Raw genomic sequence first — 23,954 nt, forward strand, 5'->3', positions numbered from 1 at the left:
GTAAATAGCGGTCAGGCTTTAGGGAGTCAGGAAGTGAGTTACTCGCCGCAGTATTCCTAGCCTCTGATCTGCAAATGTAGCTGGTGCGTTTTTGTTTGAGTCCAGTGGAGCTTCTCGTCAATGATAACCCCCAGGATGTTGATAGTGGGGATTCAGTGATGGTAACACCATTGAATGTAAGGGGCAGTGGTTAGATTGTCTCTTGTTGGAGATGGTCATAGCCTGGCACTTGTGTGGCACAAATATTACTTGACACTTGTCAGCCCAAGCCTGGATATTGTCCAAATCTTGTTACATTTGAACACGGACTGCTTCAGTATCTGAGGAGTTGGGAATGGTACTGAACATTGTGTAATCATTGGTGAACATCCCTACTTCTGACCTTATGTTGAAAGGAAGGCTATTGATGCAGCAGCTGAAAATGGTTAGGCCTAGGACACTACCCTGGGGAATTCTTGTGGAGATGTCCTGGAACAGAGATGACTGACCTTCAGCAACCATGACCATCTTCCTATAACTCTCAACATTGGAAAGTTTTCCCCTGATTCACATTGATTCCTGATTTGCTAGGGCTCCTTCATGCTATACTCGGTCGAATGCAGCCTCGATGTCAAGGGCTGTCACTCTCACTTCACCTCTGGAATTCAGCTCTTTTGTCCATGTTTGATTCGAGGCTGTAATGAGGTCAGGAGCTGAGTGGACCAACCTGGGCATCACTGAGCAGGTTATTGCTGAGCAGATGACACCTTGCTGATGATCGAGATTAGACCGATGGGGGCAGTAATTAGCCAGGTTGGATTCATCCCGCTTTTTATGTACAGGACATTCCTGGACAATTTTTCACATTGTTGGGTAAATACCAGTACTTAACTGTACTGGACGAGCTTGGCTAGGGGAACAACAAGTTCTGGAGCAAGGGTCCTCAGTATTATTGCCAGAATGTTGTCAGGGTCTATAGCATTTGCAGTATCCAGTGCCTCCAACTGTTTCTTGATATCATGTGGATTGACTGAAGACTGGGTACCACATGAGGAGGGCGAGATGGATCATCCACCCAGCACTTCTGGCTAAAGATTGCTACAAAAGCTTTAGCCTTAACTTTTGCAGTGATGTACTGGGCTCATCCATCATTGACGATGGGGATATTGGTACAGTGACTTGCTTAGTTATCCGCCTTCATTCATGACTGGATGTAGCAGCATTGCACTCCTTAGATCTGATCCGTTGGTTGTGGCATCACTTAGCTCTGTCTATCACTTGCTCCTTTTGCTATTTGGGATGCAAGTAGTCCTACTTGGAAGCTTTGTCAGGTTGACACCTCATTTTCAGGTATGCCTGGGGCTGCTCCTGGCATGCCCTTCTGCACTCACCATTGAACCAAGGTTGATCGCTGGCTTGATGGCAATGGTTGAGTCGGGCAAATGCTGGGCCTTGAGGTTGAAGATTGCACTGGAGTACAATTCTGCTGCTGCTAAGGCCCATGGCACCTCATGCATGCCCAGTCTTGAGTTGCTAGATCAGTTTGAAGACTGTTTCATTTAGCAGGATGGTCATGTCACTCCACATGATGGAGGTTATTCTCTACGTGAAAGCTGGACTTTGTCTCCACAAGAATGGTGTGGTGGTCACTCTTACTGATACTGTCATGGACAATTGTATTTGGAGCTGGCAGATTGGTAAGGATGAGGTCAAATATGTTTTTTTGCTTTTGTTGGTTCCCTCACCACCTGCCACAGACCTAGTCTAGTAGCTATGTCCTTTAAAACCTGACCAGCATGGTCAGTAGTGCTACTGCTGAGCCACTCTTCGAGGTGGATGCTAAAATCCACCACCCAAAGAATGCTTTATGCCCTTGCCATTTCCAGTGCGTCCTCCAACATGGGGAGGAGTACTGATTCATCAGCCAAAGGAGGACAGTATGTGGTAATTAGAAGTTTTCCTTGGCCATTGTAACCTGAAGCCATGAGACCTTATGGGGTCCAGAGTCAATGTTGAGGACTCCCAGTGCAACTCCCCCTTGACTGTATATCATTGTGCTGCCTAGATCTATGCTGCCGGAGGGTCAGGATATATCCAGGAATGGTGATAGTGATGTCTGGGACACTATCTGTGAGAAGTATGATTCCATTAATATGACAATGTCAGGCTGTTGGGACATCTCTCCCAATTTTAACACTAGCCCCCAAATGTTAGTGAGGAGGACTTCGCTGAGTCAACAGAACTGTTTCTACCATTGTCTTTTCCAATGTCTAGACTGATGCCAGGTGATCTATCCAATTTCACTTCTTTGAGATTTTGGAGCAATTGGTGTAACTGAGTGGCTTGCTAGGCCATTTCAGAGAGCAATTGAGAATCAATCACATTGCTATAGATTTGGCGACCAGGTGAAGTTGGCAAATTTCCTTCCCCAAAGGGCATTAGTGAACCAGATGGGTTTTTCCTGACAATCTGCAATGGTTTAATCAATAGATACTTAATTCCAGATTTTTTTAGAATTGAATTCAAAGTCCACCATCTGCCACAGGATTTGAACCCTGGGCACTAGAGCATTAGTTGAGTTTCTGGATCAATAGTCTGTTGATAATACCATTAAGCCATCACCTCTCCATCCGTGGTGAATGAGCTGGATTTGGACTTCCTTTAATTGTGTAATTTTTTATTGGTTATACGTCAGGAACCCATTGTGAAGATTAGGTTCTGGCTCGCACCACATAAGGTTGGTGCCAGTGGTGGGAAAATTGCAGATTGTAGAGTACTTCCATGTCTTCTGCCATTCCACAAGAGCCTGGTTGCATAATTAATGAGCTGGAGAATGGAAGATTGCATTAGAAAAGTTGGCACGTGCTACAGTGGACAAAGTGTTCACTCGAATAAACTTTGCCAAAAGCAATGGGAAATTCAGCCCAAAGTGATGTAATATGCATTTACATAAATTATTCTCAGTTGTAGTTCAAGACATTGTAACTTGGCTTGAAATGTTTTAACTCAGTGCAGAAACTTTAATATGAGTTCCAGAAAATGAAAAAACATGTTGAATGGTTAAACTCATCCATAAAATAATACATTTGAAAACAAAAATTGTCCACAGCACTTTATTTTGTCTTTGAGTTAAATATGGATGATTAAACTTCAATATACAGATTCTCATGCTGTAAAATATTTTTAAAGAGGATTTAATTATGACTAAATGATGATATGATGTAATGTTAAAATCACTTTTTGGAAATGCTGTATCAGTTAACTTGCCCTTTCTTTATGTTTCAGGAGAATTGATACTAGGTTAGAATGCTCAGAGACCCAGTGCAAACGCAATTCCTTCAATTCATTAATGATTCAGTGATGCTGGATAGTTTTGACTTGCCGGCATTTTGGGAGTGATGGAAAAGCAGGTAGGTCAAGCCTGAAAGTGTGCATCTTCTTCATTCATTGATAGATTTCCTGCCCAGAGATTAGCTTGATTGACAAGTGTGGTTTCCAATCATGCAGGGAGCCCAAATGTGCAGGCTACAAGCCTAACCCTGTGGCATCAGATCCTTAGAGGCATTAGTTTCCTTATCCTGCTGGGTGTGTAACCTTACAATGCATCTGAACACCCTGAGCCCAGAGCATTAAAGGTCTGATCATCAACACTGGATTGAATCTGATCCCTGAACCTTGTAGGTGGCTGATCTGGGGTGCGTTAAATCGCTGATCTCAGGGAGATTTGATTCTGAAGGAATTCTGATCTCCAACCCGAGTTAAAATGCAATCCCCTACCATGGGCCCCAGTGGACAAGATGCTCACTCAAACAAATGCTGTCTCTGATTAAACTCATTGCAGTGGAAAGTGGGAGTTAGATCTGATCTCAAAACTCAGAGGGCTCTGATTCATGAGTGTTTGTTTGGGAAGGGTAGCGGTGTGATGGTGGGGAGAAGTGTGGCTGAATTGGAAACCCTCCATATTTAAAATGTCAAACTTGCTGTGGCAAGTGGATTGACCGCTGAACTCTTTCCAGCCTCAATAAAACAACATCCAGAAGTCGGCAGGGTGAAAATCCAATACACTCTGATTTGTTGCTGTTTATTTGAACCCTCCAACACCACCCAATCCCTCCCTTGCTGGAGGTTAAAATGCCACTTTTAGTCTTTGAAGTCAATAGTTCAATTGTAAATGTACTTTACTCTTGAAATTTTAAAAGCAATTTTGAGCCCTGAAAAATATTAGTTTGGTACCATATTATTAACTCGTACCATAATGGGCACAATTGAAAAGGGACCAGGGAATATTCATCAGAGGGATGTTAACCCTGTCCACTCAAAGGAAAAATACAGTAGAAACTCAACTATACTTGGACCTGAATGGACTGGTTGTAATGGAGCACCATTTTGAAGTCTGCAAGATGCAGTCTGTGTCATTCACATTCAATTTACCACTTCTGTCAGAACAAAAGAAAAGCCATTCCAGCACTTGGAACAGAAGAAAGATACTGCTGTTAATTATCTTTATTTACATAATACTGAATTGCCTCACAAAGTGTTTCATACAGCGCTGGTGGTCTGGTGTGGCAGCATCATTTCTAAGCAATAAATATGAAGTAAATATACTTTGCTATCATATATTAAACCAAATAAGGTCTTAGCAAGCAATGATTTATTTTCTCTGTTGGTCTAATGACCATTCTGGCTGCTGGTCTAATTTAAACATTTGCTGACTTATTGACTAGCAAAGCAGCAAGAACCCACTGGAGAGTTTGTTCATTAATCAGGAAGATAAAGCAGCAGCTACCTGGCAAAGTTCTAGTAAATGAATTAACAAGGTAGTAAAAGACGACCACTACAGATCTCATACTTTTGACAGAATTACAACAATGCTACAGCTTTACTCCTTTACTCAGCGAATAGATGGTATCTGTGCTGAGAAGTCTACTCAGTCTGCAGCGTAGCAGAAATCCTCAACTCCGTTTTCGTTCTGTTTGTCCAACTCGTGCTGCCCCAGCTGACGGTACTCAAACGTAAGGCGATTTATGTACTTGCCGCTGGACACAATGCGCACAACGGTGTTGTCACACCCAATCTTAATTTGTGCTGAAATAAAAATTTGTAAGTTTTAAAAGAAACTTTCAAACAAACTAGTCCTCAAGGGAATAAAAGGCAGCTGCTGTGAATATGATTGCAACAATTACCTCTAAGCACATAAAAATATGTGACTGAATCATAGGAGGGATAGTTGGATTGGGCCCAAAACAAGGACAGGGATTAGGATGCATGATCAACCACTCAACTTCATTGTGATGTAGCAGTCAATCCACTTGCTGCCTGCCAGCTATTAGTGATTGTGGACAACAGCCAAAGACTAAATATGTTGCCTCCATGTCTCAGCAAGGGACCAAGTTTGATTCAGGGTTGTCAACACTTAAAGCTGGTGTTTCTTCAAGATGAAGTGAGTCTGCTGCACATTAATAATTCACCAAAGCTCCTTGGACAGCACATTGTGAAACCACAACCTCTACCACCCAGAAGAAAAGAGCACTAGGTGTATGTGAACACCGCAACCTCAAGTTGTCCTTCAAGTCACACCATTCTGAATGAGAAAGTATTGCCATTCCTTCAGTTTCATTGGGTCAAAACCATAGAACTTACTCCCTAATGGCATTGCAAACGTCCCTACATCCCAAAGACTGCAGTCATTCAAGGAGTTCATCACCAAGGGCAATTAAGGATGGGAAACAAATGCTGACATAGGCAGCAACGCTCACGTCCTATGAACAGATAAAATAAAGTTGAAATGGGAGCTATTACAGATGTTGCCTGCCCCAGCCTGGTAAAATCCTGACAAAGAAATTCAGGGTAATGGTTACTTTCACAGTTACCATCTTTGCCCTACTCTGAGGTTGCAGATCTGCCTACATAGGCTGGTAGATATTCACGTGCACACCTTTTGTAAAATAGAGTCAATGCACACACTGCCTCTGGGTTCAGTTAAGGTATAAGAAATTTTCCTGTAAGACCGTTGGTGAATAGACTTTTAAGAGGTCTCTCACTCCTACTATCTCCTCCTCCCTCTGTGAACAACCCGTCCCCTACTGCTTTGCTTCTCTCTCACACATGCCTTCGGTCCAAGGTGATGGTTACTCAGGAACCTATGATTGAGAAACAATCTGACCAAATTCCCAGCATTGAGAACCAAGGGCTTTGCCTGGAGTAGCACCAGTCTAACTTCAAACATCTCTGTGAGCTCCCAAACGTTTCCCCAAACTCATCCGATAGGAATTAATGGGCAACAAGCCTAGAGACAAGGTTTGTAGAAAAATGATCAGGAGCTCTTATTTTACGCAATCAAACAAAATTAATACTCAGTCACTAAATCCAAAAAAACCTCCTAAGACTCCTGATTCATTGGGAAAGCATAAATTAAAAAGAAGTAAAATTCTGATGGATAAAATGGGATAATATCAAACTGTCCTTTTATGAAAGCCCTCAAATCCTAATAAACATCACATGCAATCAACACTTAATCATTATTTACTAACTTAATCATTAACAACTATCATAAATTAAAAATAAACATACATAAATATCATGTCCTTCCAAACATGGAAAGACTTTTTAAATAAATTTTATCATGTCTGTAGAACTTTGATTCATGGAATCAACCTCTCACCTGGTCCACTGAATGAGTAGCAAATGTCAGCCACTGGGTACATCCGGCTCGGGTCCAGTCTATTCCCTCCCAAAAGTTGCACAAAATCAGTTGCTCCACCACAGCTTTTAATGGGTAGCTAATGGACAAGATACAAAGAAATGCATGCAGCTCATTTACATATGGTACTCCATAGAGGGCATATCACATAACAGATCATAATCATCTGCTAAGTTACGCATTTAAGAGAATGTAAAGATGTTGGACCTGTCAGTTTGCTTAAATGTTCTGACCAGAGGTTTTATGATGTTACGATCTCCTTAGAGATCTGTAACTTATAAAAATAAATTCAAAGGCAACTGACTGAAATGACCAGTCAACAAGATTTCAAGTTTCAAGACTTTGACACAACACAAAAACTAAAAGTGATACTGATTAATTTCTGTAGACAACTTAAACTCTATATTTCAGAAAGAATTGCCTGTTCAACAATTAAAATGATTGAAATTTCCTCACCATAATTCTACTATACGTTGGTCCTCAAGTGACTTAACATCATTCTCCATGAACAGTTTGAAATGACTATTAGCTCCTTTTTTCTTTCTCAGCTTGTTAACTTCTACATCCAACCTGATTTTCACTCTGATGTTATCCTGAAGATTTCTCTCTCGATCCAGTGGAAACTGAACTTTCCAGGTTTGCTTAAACTCTCATAATTTTGGTCTCTTCAATTTGAGTGTGATCTCCAACTTGCGTTTTGTGTGGTGGATGAGAAGACTTGCTGCTTCTATCTCTTTGTCTGTCTGCCTGTCTGTCTCTCTTGTTCAGATTCTCGGACATTCACCCTCACTGTGAGATTCAGGGATTAATTTGGGAAAACCTGCACCTTATAATGGCTTCCTATGGACTCAGTTTTTCGTACCCATCTCCATGACAACAAGCAAGACATAGGTTTAGTATCTTACTAGAAATGCTAATTAGTTATTCTCTAAGCCTCCAACTTCATTCAATTGTTAAATTAAATCCTTTGATTAACGTACAGCATTTTATAGAAGCTGACAATTCTAATACTTCCCCAGGATTTGGGGACTACTGTCAACACAATTGCTCTGGTCATTGTTTCCAGGTGAGAGTAACTTGCACTTTCTTTCCCAGTGAAACAAGCTGGCCCCTTCTCTAACCACTAATAGTCGAGAGTGTGGTGCTGGAAAAGCACAGCCAGTCAGGTAGCATCAAGCAGCAGCAGAATTGACGTTTCGGGCATAAACCCTTCATCAAGAATAAAACTTGTGGGCCGAGGGGCTCAGACATAAATGGGACATGGGTAGGGCTGGGGGGAAGGTAGCTGAGATTGCGATTGGAAGATGAAGGTGAGGGAGAAGGTGATAGGTTGGAGAGAAGGGTGGAGTGGAAAGATGGGAAAGGCGATGGACAGGTCAAGAGAGCGGTGCCAAGTTTGAGACCGGGATAATGTGGGGGGGAGGGGAACTAAGGAAACTGGTGAAATCCACATTCATCCCGTGTGGTTGCAGGGTCCCAAGATGGAATATGAGGCATTCTTCCTCCAGGCGTCGGGTGGTTAGGATTTGTCAATGGTGGAGGCCCGGAACCTGCATGTTCTTGGCGAGTGGGAGGGGACATTGAAGTGTTCAGCCACAGGGCGGTGGGATTGTTTAGCAAATTTGTCCGAGAGGTGTTCTCTGAAACAATCCACAAGTCGGTGTCCAGTCTCCCCAATGTAGAGGAGACCATATCAGGTGCAACGGATACAGTCGATGACACTGGTGGAAGTGCAGGTAAATTTCTGTTGGATGTGGAAAGATCCTTTGGGGCCTTGGACAGAGGTGAGGAGAGTGGTGTTGGTGCAGATTTTGCACTTCCCCCCCCTCACCGCCATCCAAGGCATCGATTCTCTTGCTCCTCGGATGCTGCCTGACCTGTTTGCTTTTCCAGCACCACACTCTCAACTCTGATATCCAGCATCTGCAGTCCTCACTTTCTCTGAGCCATTAACAGCAAAGCCATCCAGAGCAGATCACAATTCCTCTTCATTCCTCTATTTTCATATTTGTAAGAATGTTGGCTAATGTTTACATTGACAAAATTAATCCATCTGTGTATGTTCTAACGGTATACACCGTCTGTCTCTTCAGGTGTGATTGATGTGGAATTACGTAAATCAATCTTCTCATTATATTCTACCGGGTACAACTTTGAAGTATGTTTCAGACGTCATCACTATCAGGAGATGTGTGATATTTCTGCCTGAGGTTCCTGTTCAATTTTCCTAACATTAACATGGGAATAGGGACAGTAGTAAGGTGAAGATTCTATCTGTATGAAAACTGCTACCTTTGCTATTAGAGTTATACTATGCAGCTAACATAAATATGAAGCAGTCTTTAACTTTGCATCAACACAAATTGTAAAGTATAATTCAGATGTCAAGTTACGTGAATTCAATTTATCAAAATGGTGCAAGCCCACTTCCAGGGTGTTGTGTAACACTGCCTTGGCTTCTTGCCAGCTTTTCTGTATAATTCAAAGATGAAAGTTAAAATGGCTTCGTTAACAGTGAGCAAGCAATTGGATGCCTGTCCACAGAGTTCCACAAATGCCCATAAATTCTCTCAAGCAGAAATCCATTTTCACTGGTCAGAGAACAGCACCCTGTTATTTTCAGTAACTATCCATACAATGACAAACAGCTGAATCATCATGTGGAAATTAACAGTATATTGCCATCTAATAAAAATTGCATTACTGATTACAATTAATACAGTCATAAGTAGTGAAATCAGGCAGCAAGATATATTCAACTGTTGGATTGGTTACATTTGTACAAAATTACTTCATTACAGATTTATGACATGGGCTTATTTCAGTGTATATGCCATCAACAATTACTTTGATAAGGCTGTGATAAACCTTATGTACTCATACAGGCAAGTTTTCTACATCTTCTTCAGTAGGCTTTTTTTTCACGTGGGTGTGAATGTCGTGCTCATCAAATTGAGAAAGGGAACTTATTGCACTTTTTCTCAACAGTTATTGGCAACAATCACTTTGGGTCAATTATAGTCAACCATCTGAAATCTGATTCCCAACCCACCATAAACCCATAAACCTCACAGCAGACCTTCTGCTCATGTCGCATTTTAATTTCTCATTTCCACTTCCCATTTCCACAAAGCTATCATTAACAACTTATACTTTTAACACAGCAAAATTCTTCAATACACAGTGGGATTGATATGTATAATTTTAATGTTATTTGCTGTAAGTATTTTGTGTTAGTAACCATGGGTTTTCTGCATGTCTGAAATTAATAGTGAATTCATTAATTTATTAATAATTAATTCATCAGCATTTTGTGGTCACGATGATTTATTTTAAAAACAGTCTTGAGTCCTGGCTTCAGACTTGATGGGTTTGTGCACCACTGATGGCTCTCTATTTATTTTATAGTGTCTAGTGACCCAGCATGGTAAATCGTGCAGCCTCAAAAGTTTGTTATATTGTTTTTTAGTTAAGCTGAAGGAAATGCCCAGAGCTGAGAGAGACTTTTAACGTTCACTTCTGATTTTAAGTGGGGCAATCTTATGAAATCCTTTGAACAGGAAGGTTGTGCAAACAGTGCTCCTGAGAAGGAAAGGATATTAGATTAGACTTACAGTGTGGAAACAGGCCCTTCGGCCCAACAAGTCCACACCGACCCGCCGAAGCGAAACCCATCCATACCCCTACATTTACCCCTTACCTAACACTACGGGCAATTTAGCATGGCCAATTCACCTGACCCGCACATCTTTGGACTGTGGGAGGAAACCGGAGCACCCGGAGGAAACCCACGCAGACACGGGGAGAATGTGCAAACTCCACACAGTCAGTCGCCTGAGTCGGGAATATAATGAGGTAGGTTATAGTGAAGAGTTAGCGTTAATTCCAGAAGGTTTGGGATAAAACCCTGAAAAGGTTACTTAAAGCTGAACACATTGGAGTTCAGGTATATGAAAGACCAAGAAGCACAGCCGATTTGTGATGCAGAGTGAGGCCAACAGCAAGCATTCATTTCCTTCACTGACTGAGGTTATCTTGAGGGATTCTCCTTCTCAACTTTTCTCCCTGTGCCTGAGTAATGGCAACTCTCAGGTTAAACCATCATCAGTCATCTCTCCCTAATGGGAGAGCAGTCTGGAACGATAATGGCGTCTTTACCTTTCGCAATGCATGACAGTTTCAGCAACAGTTGAGCTGAGGCAAGGTGGGGTCAGACATTGTTACCAAAGTTAAAACAGACGGAGGTTAGTGACAGTGCATACTGATCAGTAATTCATCTCCAAGTTAAATATGCTAGGTCCAGGTTAGGATGGCTATAGTTCAGCCTTAGACAGTTACCAGGGAGAGGGGTGGAACTGACAGCTAAGGAATAGCGTTTTCAGCAGGAACAGAAGTTAATGAAAATGAGAGCATCAATCAACTTTGTAACCTTTAGAAAGAGACTGGCAACTTTATAGCACTTAGTGTAAAAAACAGATAATTTGTAGTTTAGGCCCACATGCATTTGAGCCAGGACACAGATAACCTAAATCTAAGATTTCTAGCTCGTGTTAATCTGTTCCAAAGAAAGTATCTTCATATTCTATTGTTTTTGTCAGTCCCTGGGAAGTCTGTGAGCCGTTTTATCAACTACTGCTCCCGTCTCTAAAATATCCAAATTTCTACAAACTATAAGATTCCTCAGATGCTGCAGGATCCAGTGGGATGTTTTCAAATAATATTTTAGGCACATGTATAATTTATTTCCACAATCATGTAATAAATTACATAGCATTTGAACACAACCTTAATTAATTAATTAATCAACCCTTTGTGAATCATAATTACCTGCAGATCATTGAAGTGTCCCAGGGTCAATTCAGAGATCATGATTTCTGTTGGGTAAATGATGGAAAAGCTGCAGTTTCTCTTCTGGTGAGGAATGACCATTGTGAATCTTCCATCAGGAGTTTGGGAAATTACATTGCAAGCTTCGTGGAAGAACAAACAATATTTGAGAGACAGAATGGCTACATAAATACAAACTCTTAGGCTTTTAAAGGTCAGCAGTGGAGTTGTGCTTTGAATGCCAATGACCTATCCAGTGTTATTTTACTTTGCAATTTATACTCACCCTTGTTATAATTTTACTTATTTTCACCAGTCTATTTTCTTCACATAATGAAGCAGAGTTCTGAATGTCACCTTAAAGATCAGGTGGACAGGACTGAGAAATGGATCATGGATCACCATCTCCCTCCCATTTCCGAATTGGAGATATATGTGCAGTACATTCTGTCAATCCATTTTCTGATGAGCTCTTATAAAAGATCTGTGAGCGACGAAAACTCATCTCTGTTACATTTTTCCTCAATTGCCCGTGGCAATTCTGGGTGCCAAGGATACCTGGGTGCTGCTGGAGGCATGCATTGCCACAGGAGTAGAAAAAGATGATGCATTTTAAAAATCCAAAATACTCATCTAGGTCAGAAGGGAGATTCCAAAATTACTTCGAAAAAAATAACGGATTTGAGGCTCATGACAGCCAGGCTCTCTGGGCAACGTACCAAAAGGGAGTTAATGGTTTCATAATTGGCCCAAATCAGGAATACATCAATTTGGTGATTCAATTTTATCCAACTTTCATGTGGGAGTAAAATGTGAGCTGAAGCATTCTCAAGAAGCATGAAGTTCATTAGTCCCAGTAACAATTCGACTAAAGGTGAGTTGAATAGGCCATTAAATGTAATGCTCAGTCAGACGTGGGTATTCTGAGTGTCCTTTGTGTGGTAATATTCCATAACAACTGATATCTGGAACTACAGTGTTAACATCACTTGTAGCGACCCTTTGCAGATGAATTTTTGGCTGTAGTTTTACAAAAGAGACTGGTAGTTGAAAATATTTTTAATCAACCAGTTCAGTCATGTTACGACAAAACAGCTGGGTTCTGAACCCACGTTCTCCTGGCTCATAGGTAAAGACACTATCACTGCACCATAAGAATCAATAAGATTGATCATTTAAATATTGGGTTTTTACTTTCTCCCATATGGTGGATGTGAGTTACCGTCAAGAGTGTGGTGGTGGAAAAGCACAGCAGGTCAGGCAGCATCCAAGGAGCGGGAGAATCAACATTTCGGGCAAGAACCCTTCATCAGGAATGTGAATTACTGTCTATTCTCACATAATCACTTTCTAATCCATGCACTGAGTAAGTTATCTCAAACAACTGTATTTAACGATGAAATAAGGTGCTCATACAGTTAATGCAGTTTACAATGCTGAAAAGATAAATTACTTTATTTCAATTTTTGAGCTCTGTGTATCACGTGTTTTCTAGAGAAATGAATTCTAACAGCATTGTGTGTGTTGTATTGGCTTTATCTGAGGGGGTAATTTACAATTTTCATAATGCATTTGCACAGCTCGAGCTATGAACTGATTAATGGCTGTGCAATGTTCAAAAGACATCATGCATGAAGCTATACTGAACACTTGTGGTGCTAACTACAAGTTGCTGCATGAAAAGCTTGCAAATCTTGTGGAATGTAATGGAATATTCCTCATAATCTTTTGCTTAAAGCATATTGTTTCAAATGAATGTTTCGTTTTCACGAGACATTCAGGTCAACGTAATTGATGATTAATTCACAAATATGAACTGGTATTGAGATTGAAATTAAACCTGCTGGGTATTTTAAGGTCCAGATTCAATGGGCAGAAATTTGGGTTGGGAAAATTGAAGTTGGGGTCAGGTAAGGGTCACTACCCAACGCTGTGAGGGGAAAGGTCACCTGGCAGGGATTTATCCTTAATTAGCCAATTAGTGGCCAGTGGGTGGGCTCTCACAGGTTCTGGAAGCTTAAGATCAACAGGAGGTTCCACAATTGCAAGCAGATGAAGCTGCAGCTCAGCTAACACAGCAAGAGACAGAGCAAGAGCAAGGGAGCGTGTGGCTCCATTTTGGAGAACTCACCATAGCCTGGCCTGTGGCTGCAGCAATGAGCTGAAAATGTGTTGCTGGAAAAGCGCAGCACGTCAGGCAGCATCCAAGGAACAGGAAATTCGACGTTTCGAGCATAAGCCATTCTTCAGGAAGGGCTTTCCTGAAGAAGGGCTTATGCCCGAAACGTCGAATTTCCTGCTCCTTGGATGCTCCCTGACCTGCTGTGCTTTTCCAGCAACACATTTTCAGCTCTGATCTCCAGCATCTGCAGTCCTCACTTTCTCCACTGCAGCAATGACCAGGCATGTGGGGAGGGTCTTAGCTTGGTGAGTTTGCTCATCGTCAAGAGGCGGCCAGCTTAGTTTGTAATGTGTTTGGGGCCTTGAAGCCAACTTGAAAATTCAACTTAGCCTGCAATCAATTGAATGGCCTCAAGTGGCCATTTTGTCACCTTCATTGGCTACCTGCCATTGCTGACCTTAATCCTACCTTGGGAAAAATAGCCCAGTGTTAGATGGTGCAGCAAACTGGCATTCCATGAAGTGGATATTGGGGGTAGGGCAAAATCAAGCCCCAAATTTCAGTGTTGCAAGAGGCCTGAGGAAGTTGGTTCTTCTGGATAATTGAGACAAGTTGCTGCTCGTCACCCTTCGTGGGCAGGGTGCTTGACGGGAGACAACAGTTTTAGGCTACCATTCTCATTGGCAGAAATCCTCAGAACTACCATGATTGGGGATTGAGATGTTCTACAGGATGTTTCGGTGAATAGGCAATGGCTCTGGGCATGCACAGCTTTTCCTTTTGCTGAATTATCTGTTTTACCTGACGAACAGGCACAACACAATCACTTCCAAGCCTTTCTCCTTGGATAGAGTTTTGTATTGTGTTAATTCTGTAATAATAAATAAACGGAACTTTTTCAGTAAAATATAAACACTGTTCCTTTTTTAGGATCAGTTTAACATTTCCTGCATTGTCTTTAACAGAAAAAATAATTTAGTGACTCAGTAAAATGCTACATCAAAGGTTTTATAATTGATAAATGGCACGCTCGAAAATTATTCTTTGAGCTAAACTAATGCATATAATAGTCACGTTTATTGCCATAGCCTAGTGAATTGAGAATGTACAAACATTACCTTCAGATACATTTTTGAAACTGTGTGCTCTACAGATGTTAGCTAATAATGCCATTCAAATGATTTATAGTCGATAACTAAAATCTAGTGCCACAATTTTATTGAAATAAACTATACTTATTTAACAGAACAACAATGTCCCACTCTTTCCTCATTTTTAACTGTCTGTCTTATTCATGCATGAAATATTCTCAAAACACTATGTTATACATTTTTTATATTCCAATCATTTTCATGTTACACTGCATTTGCATACATTATATTGTGACACATACATTGCATATCTTGTCAGCTTCAATGAGTCTTATAGTAAGTTTTATGGGTAAGCCTGTGGATCATACCTGAGGAACAATGACAGTTTTCTAGTTTTAAAAGCTCCTGTTAGCTAGTTATTGACTGTGGCTCACCTACCCAGCGTCACTACAATCAACACTAGGACCACTATATTTGTCTTTTAGTTAAGTAATTTAAAAAAAACACGTAAGTCTTTCTTGGGATGAGCATGTTATTATCAATACCAGAGGTTGTTGTTCATCCCTACTAGCCTTGAATGAGATGGCTTCCTGTGTGATTTCAGAGGGCTGTCAAGGTTCGACCACATTGCTGTTGATTTAGAGACACATAAGGTCAGTACAGGTAGGGTGGCAAATTTTCTTTCCTAAAGGACATTAGTGAGCCAGGTGGGCTTTTATGGCAATTAACGATAGTTTCATAGCCACCATTAGTGAGACTAGCTTTCAATTTCAGATGAACTTAAATTCCATCAGCTGATGTGTTGAGATTTGAACCTTTGTTCCCAATAAATTAGTCTGGGTCACTAAATTATCAGCCTAGTGACAGTATTACCAAGTTGTAAGGGCTAAGATTAAAGAAGCCTTAGTAAGTTTCCCCAGTGCATCCTGTGAGTAGAGCAGCTACACAATGACAATGCTGGAGGGAGAATGTTTTGGTACACAGATCAATAATAGAGTACCATAATTTAAACTAACATAGGATTTAGATTTTCTTTTATGTTCTTAAGGATTTGTATGGTTGGGGTGAACTGTGAAGTTCAATAAAATGTGTAAAAGGTGTAAAATGGGTAAAATATATGATTTCAATGGAAAGAAAAATTAGATGGTTACCTAATAGTGATGATCCAATTATTATCTCTTTGGCACCGCTACTGAGTTAACAAAATTGAGGGCAGTCACAAATCTGTGTTGAGTTTGTTGGCTTGAATAGCACTGCCATATTATAATGGGCCTCAGCACTATGAAGTTGGATGGTAAATGAAAGATAAATCAACCAGAGTTTGCACTTCAAAATACCCAGTGACCATAATGGGGAAATCATGTACATTGGTACCAGGTGACACTGCATGCACACACAGAGTCTAAGACTACATATAGCAAGTAATCTCTTAACTGAAGGCTGCTAGTGGTACAGGAACTGTAACCCAAAATAGATGGCGTCAGGAGATGACAGTGACAAATTTGGATTATAATGTTAGCGCGGATGAAATGATCTCAGTCCGAGCCCAGAGTGCGGTTCGACAATCGGTAACTTTATTGAAGTATGTAACGCCGGCGGAGACCGACCGAGGTTTGAATCTCGATCGCTCTAACGTTACCCTTGCGATGTTACAAGTTATATATTTCATGAGTCAGGATGTAGGAGATTGGGTATGAATGAGTGTGAATGGTGGTACTCATGGCTGGAGTATGTGTGAATGTCAAGCTTCCTGCCGTCCTCGGAGAGTCGGCAGCATACACAAAAGGTGTGCTGTTTATTTTTATGTGAATGGGTCCAGGTGCTATCTGCTTGTCTCTCCGTGAGGGCTGGAGGCTAGCACCCCCCTTTGTTACTTCCAAAGTGTTAGGTCCATCCTTTTGTGTAGGACTGTTTTGCATGATCAGGTTATGGGTGTGTGTCAGCTGGAGCCTTGACAAGATTATAAGGTGGGTTTCGATCTGTGAGTCATGACCATTGTCTGGAGTCCTGACTAGTGTCTGGTCTGGTGTGTATTTGGATCTGTCTTTGGGTCCCCTTCTCCCGATCACGTGGTCGGGCTAGCAGCTGCTGTCTTAAAATGGATATGGCTGGTTTTCCCGATGTGGGCCTCGCTCCACGGTAAACACGGGGCGGTTTATGCCCGCCTTCAATAACATTCAGAGAGCAAAGACTTAACTCCTAAAACACATCATGACAATTTATTCTTTCAAATAACATGCAGAAATATGCCTAAAAATAAATACTTACGGAATGGATTGATTAGTTTCTTTATTGTTAAAGAAAATCCATTTCCAGGCATGTGAATTCTGAAGAAGAGCATTGCCACATTTTGAGAGGATCGGATTATTGTCCTGATGTTGTTATTGTCACAGAAATCAATGTAACGCTCCGAGGTAGGGAGAGGGTGATCGATGGCACTTGGAAACTTTTCCCCCTTCAATATCCAGCCATCAAAGACCTATGCATCAATGCAACTTATTTAGGGCAATAGAAGAAATTAAAAACAGAAAATGGTGATGGGTCAGGCAATAACTGTGGAGAGAGAATCTGAGTTACTGTTTCAGAATGATGACCCTTTATCAATCCTACATCAGTCCTGATAGAAGGCTATCCCCCCCCACAAATCCAGGGAATGAATTTAGTCATTACAGTGGGGTTTTACAGGGACATGTGAAAGCAGGGCCAATTCCATTTTGGTAGCTTACAGGACCCAGGGAGCTGTATGATGTCCATGGCAGTTGTTCTATTAAGGATGGCCACTCAGCAACATCCTTTCCCTCCCCAAATTCCTACCATCACAACCTGAAGTCTGCCACCTTCTCCGCTACTGGAAATCCCGCAAGGAGGTAGGAATATGATGGGCAGGCCAACATCCATCTTTCTGCACCACTTTATGTGCACCAATCCACTGCCTCCCAGCCCTTCTCCAAAGGGCTGTTAAAATTCAGTCTGTTAACTCTGTTTCTCTCTTTGTGCATAGGTACAGCTTGATGTAATGAGCATTTACAGCAGTTTTGTTTTAAAATTTCAAATTGGAAGCATTTGCAGTATTTTGCTTTTGTACCCAAACACGTTATTTGTACATAGACATATGTGATGCCTTTCACTGCCTGGAATCATCACAAAGTTTCACAGCCAATGCATTTGTTCTGAAGTGGAATGTGAGCGTATCGTGTTACAATGTGTGGGAACTTCAAGAAGAAAACTGAACAAAAGCCAGTTACAAACAAAAAAAATCTGCAATAAAACAGAAATTCAGGAAATCAGCACCTGAAAGTGAAAGATCAGACAGTATTATTTTAATCTTTTTCTACAAAATATTGATCAGTTCAGAATTTTTGCCTTTCCCTAGAACAGTGATAACTGGCAGCACTAATAAAATTGGTATTGTAAACAAAATGAGATTAATGCACTGCAAATCATGAGGATTTATTTGTACCTTAGGACTATTTCATTGTTCTAGGACAAAAGGGCTTATGCTCGAAACGTCGAATTCTCTATTCCTGAGATGCTGCCTAACCTGCTGTGCTTTGACCAGCAACACATTTGCAGCTAGGACAAAACTGTCATAATTACACCACAAACGTTTTTCATGCTGTCTTGGATTTCTTTATTTCTTTCCATTTCTTTTTATTATAGAAAGTAATGAATGACTATTGCTCCATCCATCTACTACTAATTCTTCTTTCGATCTCTCAATAATCACTTTGTTTCTAATTATTGTACTTCTTCTTTGATGCCCTCCTCTTGTTACATTCCAGCAGCACTCTCTAAAAGTGTGACCTCTGCACTTCAAATGCCAAGGCCAGTTAATGCATGGGAAGACCAATACCTCGAAGTGGTATGCCATCCTGACTCAGAACTACGACCACTGCTTCACCTCCTGAAATTTCTTCCCTAACAGATTTTGTTAAAACACTTTGGTGTTCATCACACAAAATGAGATTAATTCAAAAAGGTGGCTTATCATCTTCTCAAGAATAACAAAGGATGAGCAATAAATCTTGGCCTTACCAGCAATTCTACAACCCAAACAATCTGAATTTCTCCATCATACTAAATTGTTTTCATCATGCTTCCTTCCCAGCTTGTCTCTAGTCGTCTCAATTTTTCACTAATATCACCACCACTTCGCTCCCTGACTTTACCGATTATTTTTTAAGTCACTGTCTCTCACTTTACAAATAACTGATGCTAGCCCACTTGCTCTCTTTCTTCTTGAGCATATGTTTCTGATTCCATCTACTGCCAACTTCTTCCCAGAGCTGTCAGTGTGAAACAGAGTCTGGCAGCAATACAGAGCTGCTTCGTCCAATTTTCGGCCATGTCTTTTTTTCTCTATGCCCCTACTCCTTCTGTAAATAGTGAAATAAATTATCCTTTCTTGAAACACAAAAATATCTTGGAAGTAGAATGAAGAGTTACACAATATTTGGTTTGAATAGAACAAATAATGAGGAGCTAAAGTTAACTGAGAAATAAACCAGCCTGTTGATCTTGGAACTAGGAACACATCAGGAACTGATGAACTGAAGCTGGATGTCACTCAGTGCTATTAGTAACAAATAGAGCACAATATGGAATATGTCAGGAAGTAGCAATCAGATTTTATGAGCTGGCTGGTTATAAGAGGAAGGAAAAACTGAGGGAGGTGAGGAGTTCCACATTGTTTTCTTCTAGAAAAAAATGGGAGTACTTGTCATCTGATACTGGACTAAAGCAGGCACCTTTGCAATGGACACTCGTTTTATACCATGCTGGTTAGACAATAAGCAAGGGGAGTTTGAAATGGGCCTCTGACCCAAAATATCCACTTGCCAGACAAAAAATAAATTAGGTTAAAATTTAACTCAAGAGACTTTAATAATCTATAAAAGAACATCAGAGGTACAGTGAGTGTGATATTATTGATAAAATGATAGGAAAGAATGCAAAAGGGAAAAAACGTGGATTCTGGAGGCAACAATGCAGTTCAATACGAGAAGAATCACCTTTTCTTATATTTAGTTCAGCATGAATTATTACATGAATTTTGTTTCCCCCACAGTAAGCATTATTCTGATCTTGCATGGAACTGGGGTTTTATAAAAATAAATGGAGGGGGGGAAAGTAAATAATTACATGATTCATGAAACTGAGTGTCTCGGAAGCAACTTGAACACTGAAGGAATTGTGAGGAATCAGGTTAAATTGGAGGAGCTAGGAAGACCAAGAACATCAAAGATAACATAGAATTGCAAAGACTAGAAGCATCAAATGTAAAATAAAGACAGTTCTATACATTAAAAATTGATCTTTTAAAAAAAAGGCTAGCTTGTTTACACATACCTTGAGGAAATCTCCTCCTTGACAGTCTATATTGACATTATTATATTCAAGGGAGATAATCTCATCTGGACTGCCAATGAAGAAGGTAGCGCAATGGAGTTCTGGTCGATCTGCACTGAATGTGAACTGTCCATCAACACTCAACATGTCAATGCATTCTGTCGCAAAAGGATTGCAAGAAAATTATCATAAGTCATCTGATGTTCAAAGTGAAGGCTATCATTACATTTACTAAGTTCCAGTTATTATGCAGCTTCCAAACTAAATATTTCATAACAATTTCACTATAATCTTCGAAAGTGAAAGCAATGCAACATTTGTTAAACATTCTAACAATTTGTTGATTATAACAGAAAATTTAACAACAATTGAGACTTGGTGAATATCCTGTCTTTTCACCATATGGATTACATGATAATAATTTTTTAAAAATATTGCGACTGGGTTATACATTTTACAGCTATGGTCTTAAAAGACATCTGTTAAAGATTGGATTTCACCATCAATCTTCTCAAAAAAATCAAAGTCATATGTAACATTCACTACTAGAGCACAATTGGACATAGGACTGGATGAGATAATGCACTCCTTATTTGTAGGAGAGCCAAATTAGCAGAAGCAGTTAAAATATTACACATGGTACCAAGGACTGTTAATTCAGCCATTGCCCGAATAGTCTGAATCTGAGTCCAAATTAATTTTTGAGCAAGTGTATAATTTGTCCTATTTACCTATTTAAATAAAAATATGGTACTCCCTGAACAGGACATTAAGAGATAGTGGAATAATCAAGATTCTATGAAATTATTATTAAAGTTTACATTTAATTGCCAAAGGACATTTTTGTGTCTTCACCTCCTACCAGCACTCCCACCCCCCAAAACCATTAGATACCTTCATCCCAAACTAACAAAGTTAATATGGTATTTGGAATGTTCTGTCAGCTGACCTGCTGTGGCTACTTCCATTGTGCTATAACCTCATGCGGGAATACAGCAAGCATCTCTAAAACCATATCAAACCTGACAGGTTCATCCTGCACACATCACTCTGAGCTGTGAGTATTTTTGTCCTGTCCCAGGCACATTCTTGTCTAAATTAGAATTCAGACTATTTTTATCCTTTCTTTAATCTTGATTTTTTTTTAGATATCCCGCATATGTAGTTTGTTTCCAGTTCAGAGTGAGGTCTGGCAAGATGCAAAGCCTATCCATTCCCACATCTGGCTCCGTCAGAAGCAGAGTGATGGGATTTCGCGCTGTGATTTAAAATGGAAAAGCAAGATAAAGCCGTCTTGCACGTGGTTTGGGACACTAGTCCAGGGGTACTGGAAAGCAATAGTCGACTGTGCAAAGCAGTGAACCAGTAGGCAAGACATGGAACAGCCATGTGTCAAGGAATTGGATTTTTTAAAAAAATGAGCAGATTAGATGTTTTGATTAATGGTGTACACGGCTCCCACCTGAAGCCAAACAGCAACAAGGTTGTAATCTGTAATCTGCAGTTGCCAAAGCCCTGCTTTTTTCTTGACCTGTGTAACCGTCTGAGCCTGCCCACGAGGTCCGCACCCAATACAACTGTAAACAACAAAGACCCTCGAACTCACCCAGCCCACAATACTCACTCAGACTTCGGCTGTAGACATACCCTTGAGAAAGTTCTCGCTTCAGCTCCGAGTTCAGAAGACCTAGAGTGTCCTCGAGTATTTCATTTTTCTGTTTAAAATATTGGAAACAACGTTAAGTGCACATCTGTGAAATATAGACCCACGTTTCTGAAATTTAAACGCGGAAAGCAAGAAAAAACTGCAAACTTTCGTGGAAATGTATTAAACTAGAATTTTTTTAAAAAGTTTTCAGTGTAATGAATCTGATCTCCCAGCAGATGAGGCACCACCCTATTGCTTCTGATAATTAAATCTGAACACAATGTATCCGCAACATTTCAAAACCAGACCAGTGTGTTTGATCCAGGTTACAGAGTGGCTTTTTTAAAAATCCCCCGTATAAAGGGTGCTTCTGCACGCTGCTAGTCTGAATTGATAAGACGTCTCCACTACAAACTCAAGGAGCAAGTTTAAACAAAAAATAAACAAGTAAAGCGCTTTATCTAAAGTTTCTCAGCTTTAAGTAGGCAGATGGTCCGCACATTTTCCAAAGTAGAAACGTGAAGGCAATACAGACGCAGATACCAGAGTGCAGACCGAGAATAGGGTTGCTTATATTAACACATGGGCGCGATGGTTGTCAATTGAACAGATAAAGATTTATTTCAACACTGAATGTGAACGAAAGAAGGACGAGGAAATATCGTGAAAGCAAATTCTTGTCACAAAAATAAAAGACCAAAAGAGACAGACGGGTGTTTGGATGAATACATGGATGGTCAGAGGAATCCCGTCTTGCAGACACTGACTGATGATTGTGTCCTACCTCCACGTATCTGCCTTGTCCCTGGAGGATCACCATCGACAGCAGTACGATGAGTAGCGGAACCCTGAAGCCAGGAGACATCTTTCTTTCTGTCTCGGCGTGTTAGCAACTTGCAGTCACTGACGAGTATTGGGGAGCATGATTGAAATTCGGCTTTTATACTCGGCTGTCTGTAATTTATGCTGGGATTAGGAGCCGTGGATAACAATCAAGTTACTAGGCTACCCTATCGCTTTTACCTAAGTTTACGTGAATGTGACGGCGGCAGAAGACGGATTCTCATTATCACACACACAACAGAGAGAAAAAAAATTCAGCCCACATGTTCATTTCAGATGCAATATGACACCAGCAGCGATAAACCGAACAGCTCGCTCCCATCAACATCCCCTGTAACTGCAATTAAAACCATAAGGTTTAACTCCCACTCTGGAGAACAGTTGGAAATATGCCACTTCTTGTAGCTGACAGTTTTCAGTTCGCTTTTCTTGCTTTAAAACAACGTCAAAACAATCTGATTGAACTCACCACCCACTAACCAAACTATTTAATTAAACTTGAATTTAACAAAAAAACCAGTGAGAACTCTTCCAAATGACAGAACACCCCTGAGACAGCCTGCGGCTAATGTGCCCGCTGTGAAGAACGGTCTCTGGACCTGAAGGGTTAACTGCTTTGTTACCACAGATGCTGTCAGACCTGCTGAGTTTCTCCAGCAATTTCAGTTTATGTTTCGGATTTTCGGAATCCGCAGCTCTTGGTTTAATTTAGCGCCAATTCTTTTATTACATTTATGTAAGAGTATGCCAATAAGAGTAATACTCAATGAAATCAGGGCTGTTGTGATTGTGGTTTCAACACCATTTTCTGGCTTATCCTGGTAATTTCTGACTCCATTGTCAAGCAACAATGTCTTTACCTCTACCTTAAATATATTGAATGATCTCACCTCCATCACATTCTCTAGGGATCAGTGTTCCATAGAACCAGGTCCTTCTGAGACAAAAAAAATCTTTATTTCTGTCTTTATGAGACATTCTTATTTTTAAGCTATGTCCCCTGGTTCCAGTCTCTCTCACAAGGCACTCTCCACCCTGCTTTATGAATCATGCTTTCAACCTTCCTCCTACCTTCATGACTTTATGTAGATTTATGTCCAGGCCCCTTTGCTTCTGCAATCCCTTTAGAATTGTACCCACTTAAAATAAATCTCTCTGCACTCTTTCCATCAGGAATAGCTTCACATTTTTCTACATTCAATTTTACCTGGCACGTGTTCACCCATTCCACCAATGTGTCCTTTTGAAATTCTATATTATCCACCTCACAGTTTACTATATTTCTAAGCTCTGTATTGTCTACAAGTTTGAAATTGTACCCTGCATGCCAGGTTTTGGTAATTCACGTCAGGAAAAGCAGGGGTTCTAACACCAATTCATGGGGAACTCAAAATA

At 40.5% G+C, this 23,954-nt stretch overlaps 1 protein-coding gene across 1 annotated transcript; it reads right to left on the minus strand.

Annotated features, from left to right (window-relative positions):
- Window positions 1–3,076: 3,076 nt before the first annotated feature.
- Window positions 3,077–22,885, minus strand: crhbp (corticotropin releasing hormone binding protein). Its single transcript, XM_060843675.1, has 7 exons — window positions 22,501–22,885; window positions 21,693–21,783; window positions 20,069–20,226; window positions 16,988–17,198; window positions 11,507–11,649; window positions 6,641–6,758; window positions 3,077–5,064 (listed from the first exon to the last, which is right to left on the minus strand). Exons 1-7 carry the CDS (start codon window positions 22,579–22,581, stop codon window positions 4,907–4,909), a joined length of 960 nt encoding a protein of 319 aa, XP_060699658.1. The 5' UTR covers window positions 22,582–22,885; the 3' UTR covers window positions 3,077–4,906.
- Window positions 22,886–23,954: the final 1,069 nt, after the last annotated feature.

This window comes from Hemiscyllium ocellatum, chromosome 2, assembly GCF_020745735.1.
Source record: "Hemiscyllium ocellatum isolate sHemOce1 chromosome 2, sHemOce1.pat.X.cur, whole genome shotgun sequence".
NCBI classification, from domain to species: domain Eukaryota; kingdom Metazoa; phylum Chordata; class Chondrichthyes; order Orectolobiformes; family Hemiscylliidae; genus Hemiscyllium; species Hemiscyllium ocellatum.

Excerpts from the sequence above, each read along its gene's own strand:
- crhbp (XM_060843675.1), bottom strand. The coding sequence starts at position 22,581 with ATGTCTCCTGGCTTCAGGGTTCCGCTACTCATCGTACTGCTGTCGATG. Across the intron at positions 21,784-22,500 it reads GACAAGGCAGATACGTGGAG|AAAAATGAAATACTCGAGGA; the intron begins GTAGGACACAAT and ends TATTTTAAACAG. Across the intron at positions 17,199-20,068 it reads AAGGAGGAGATTTCCTCAAG|GTCTTTGATGGCTGGATATT; the intron begins GTATGTGTAAAC and ends ATTGATGCATAG.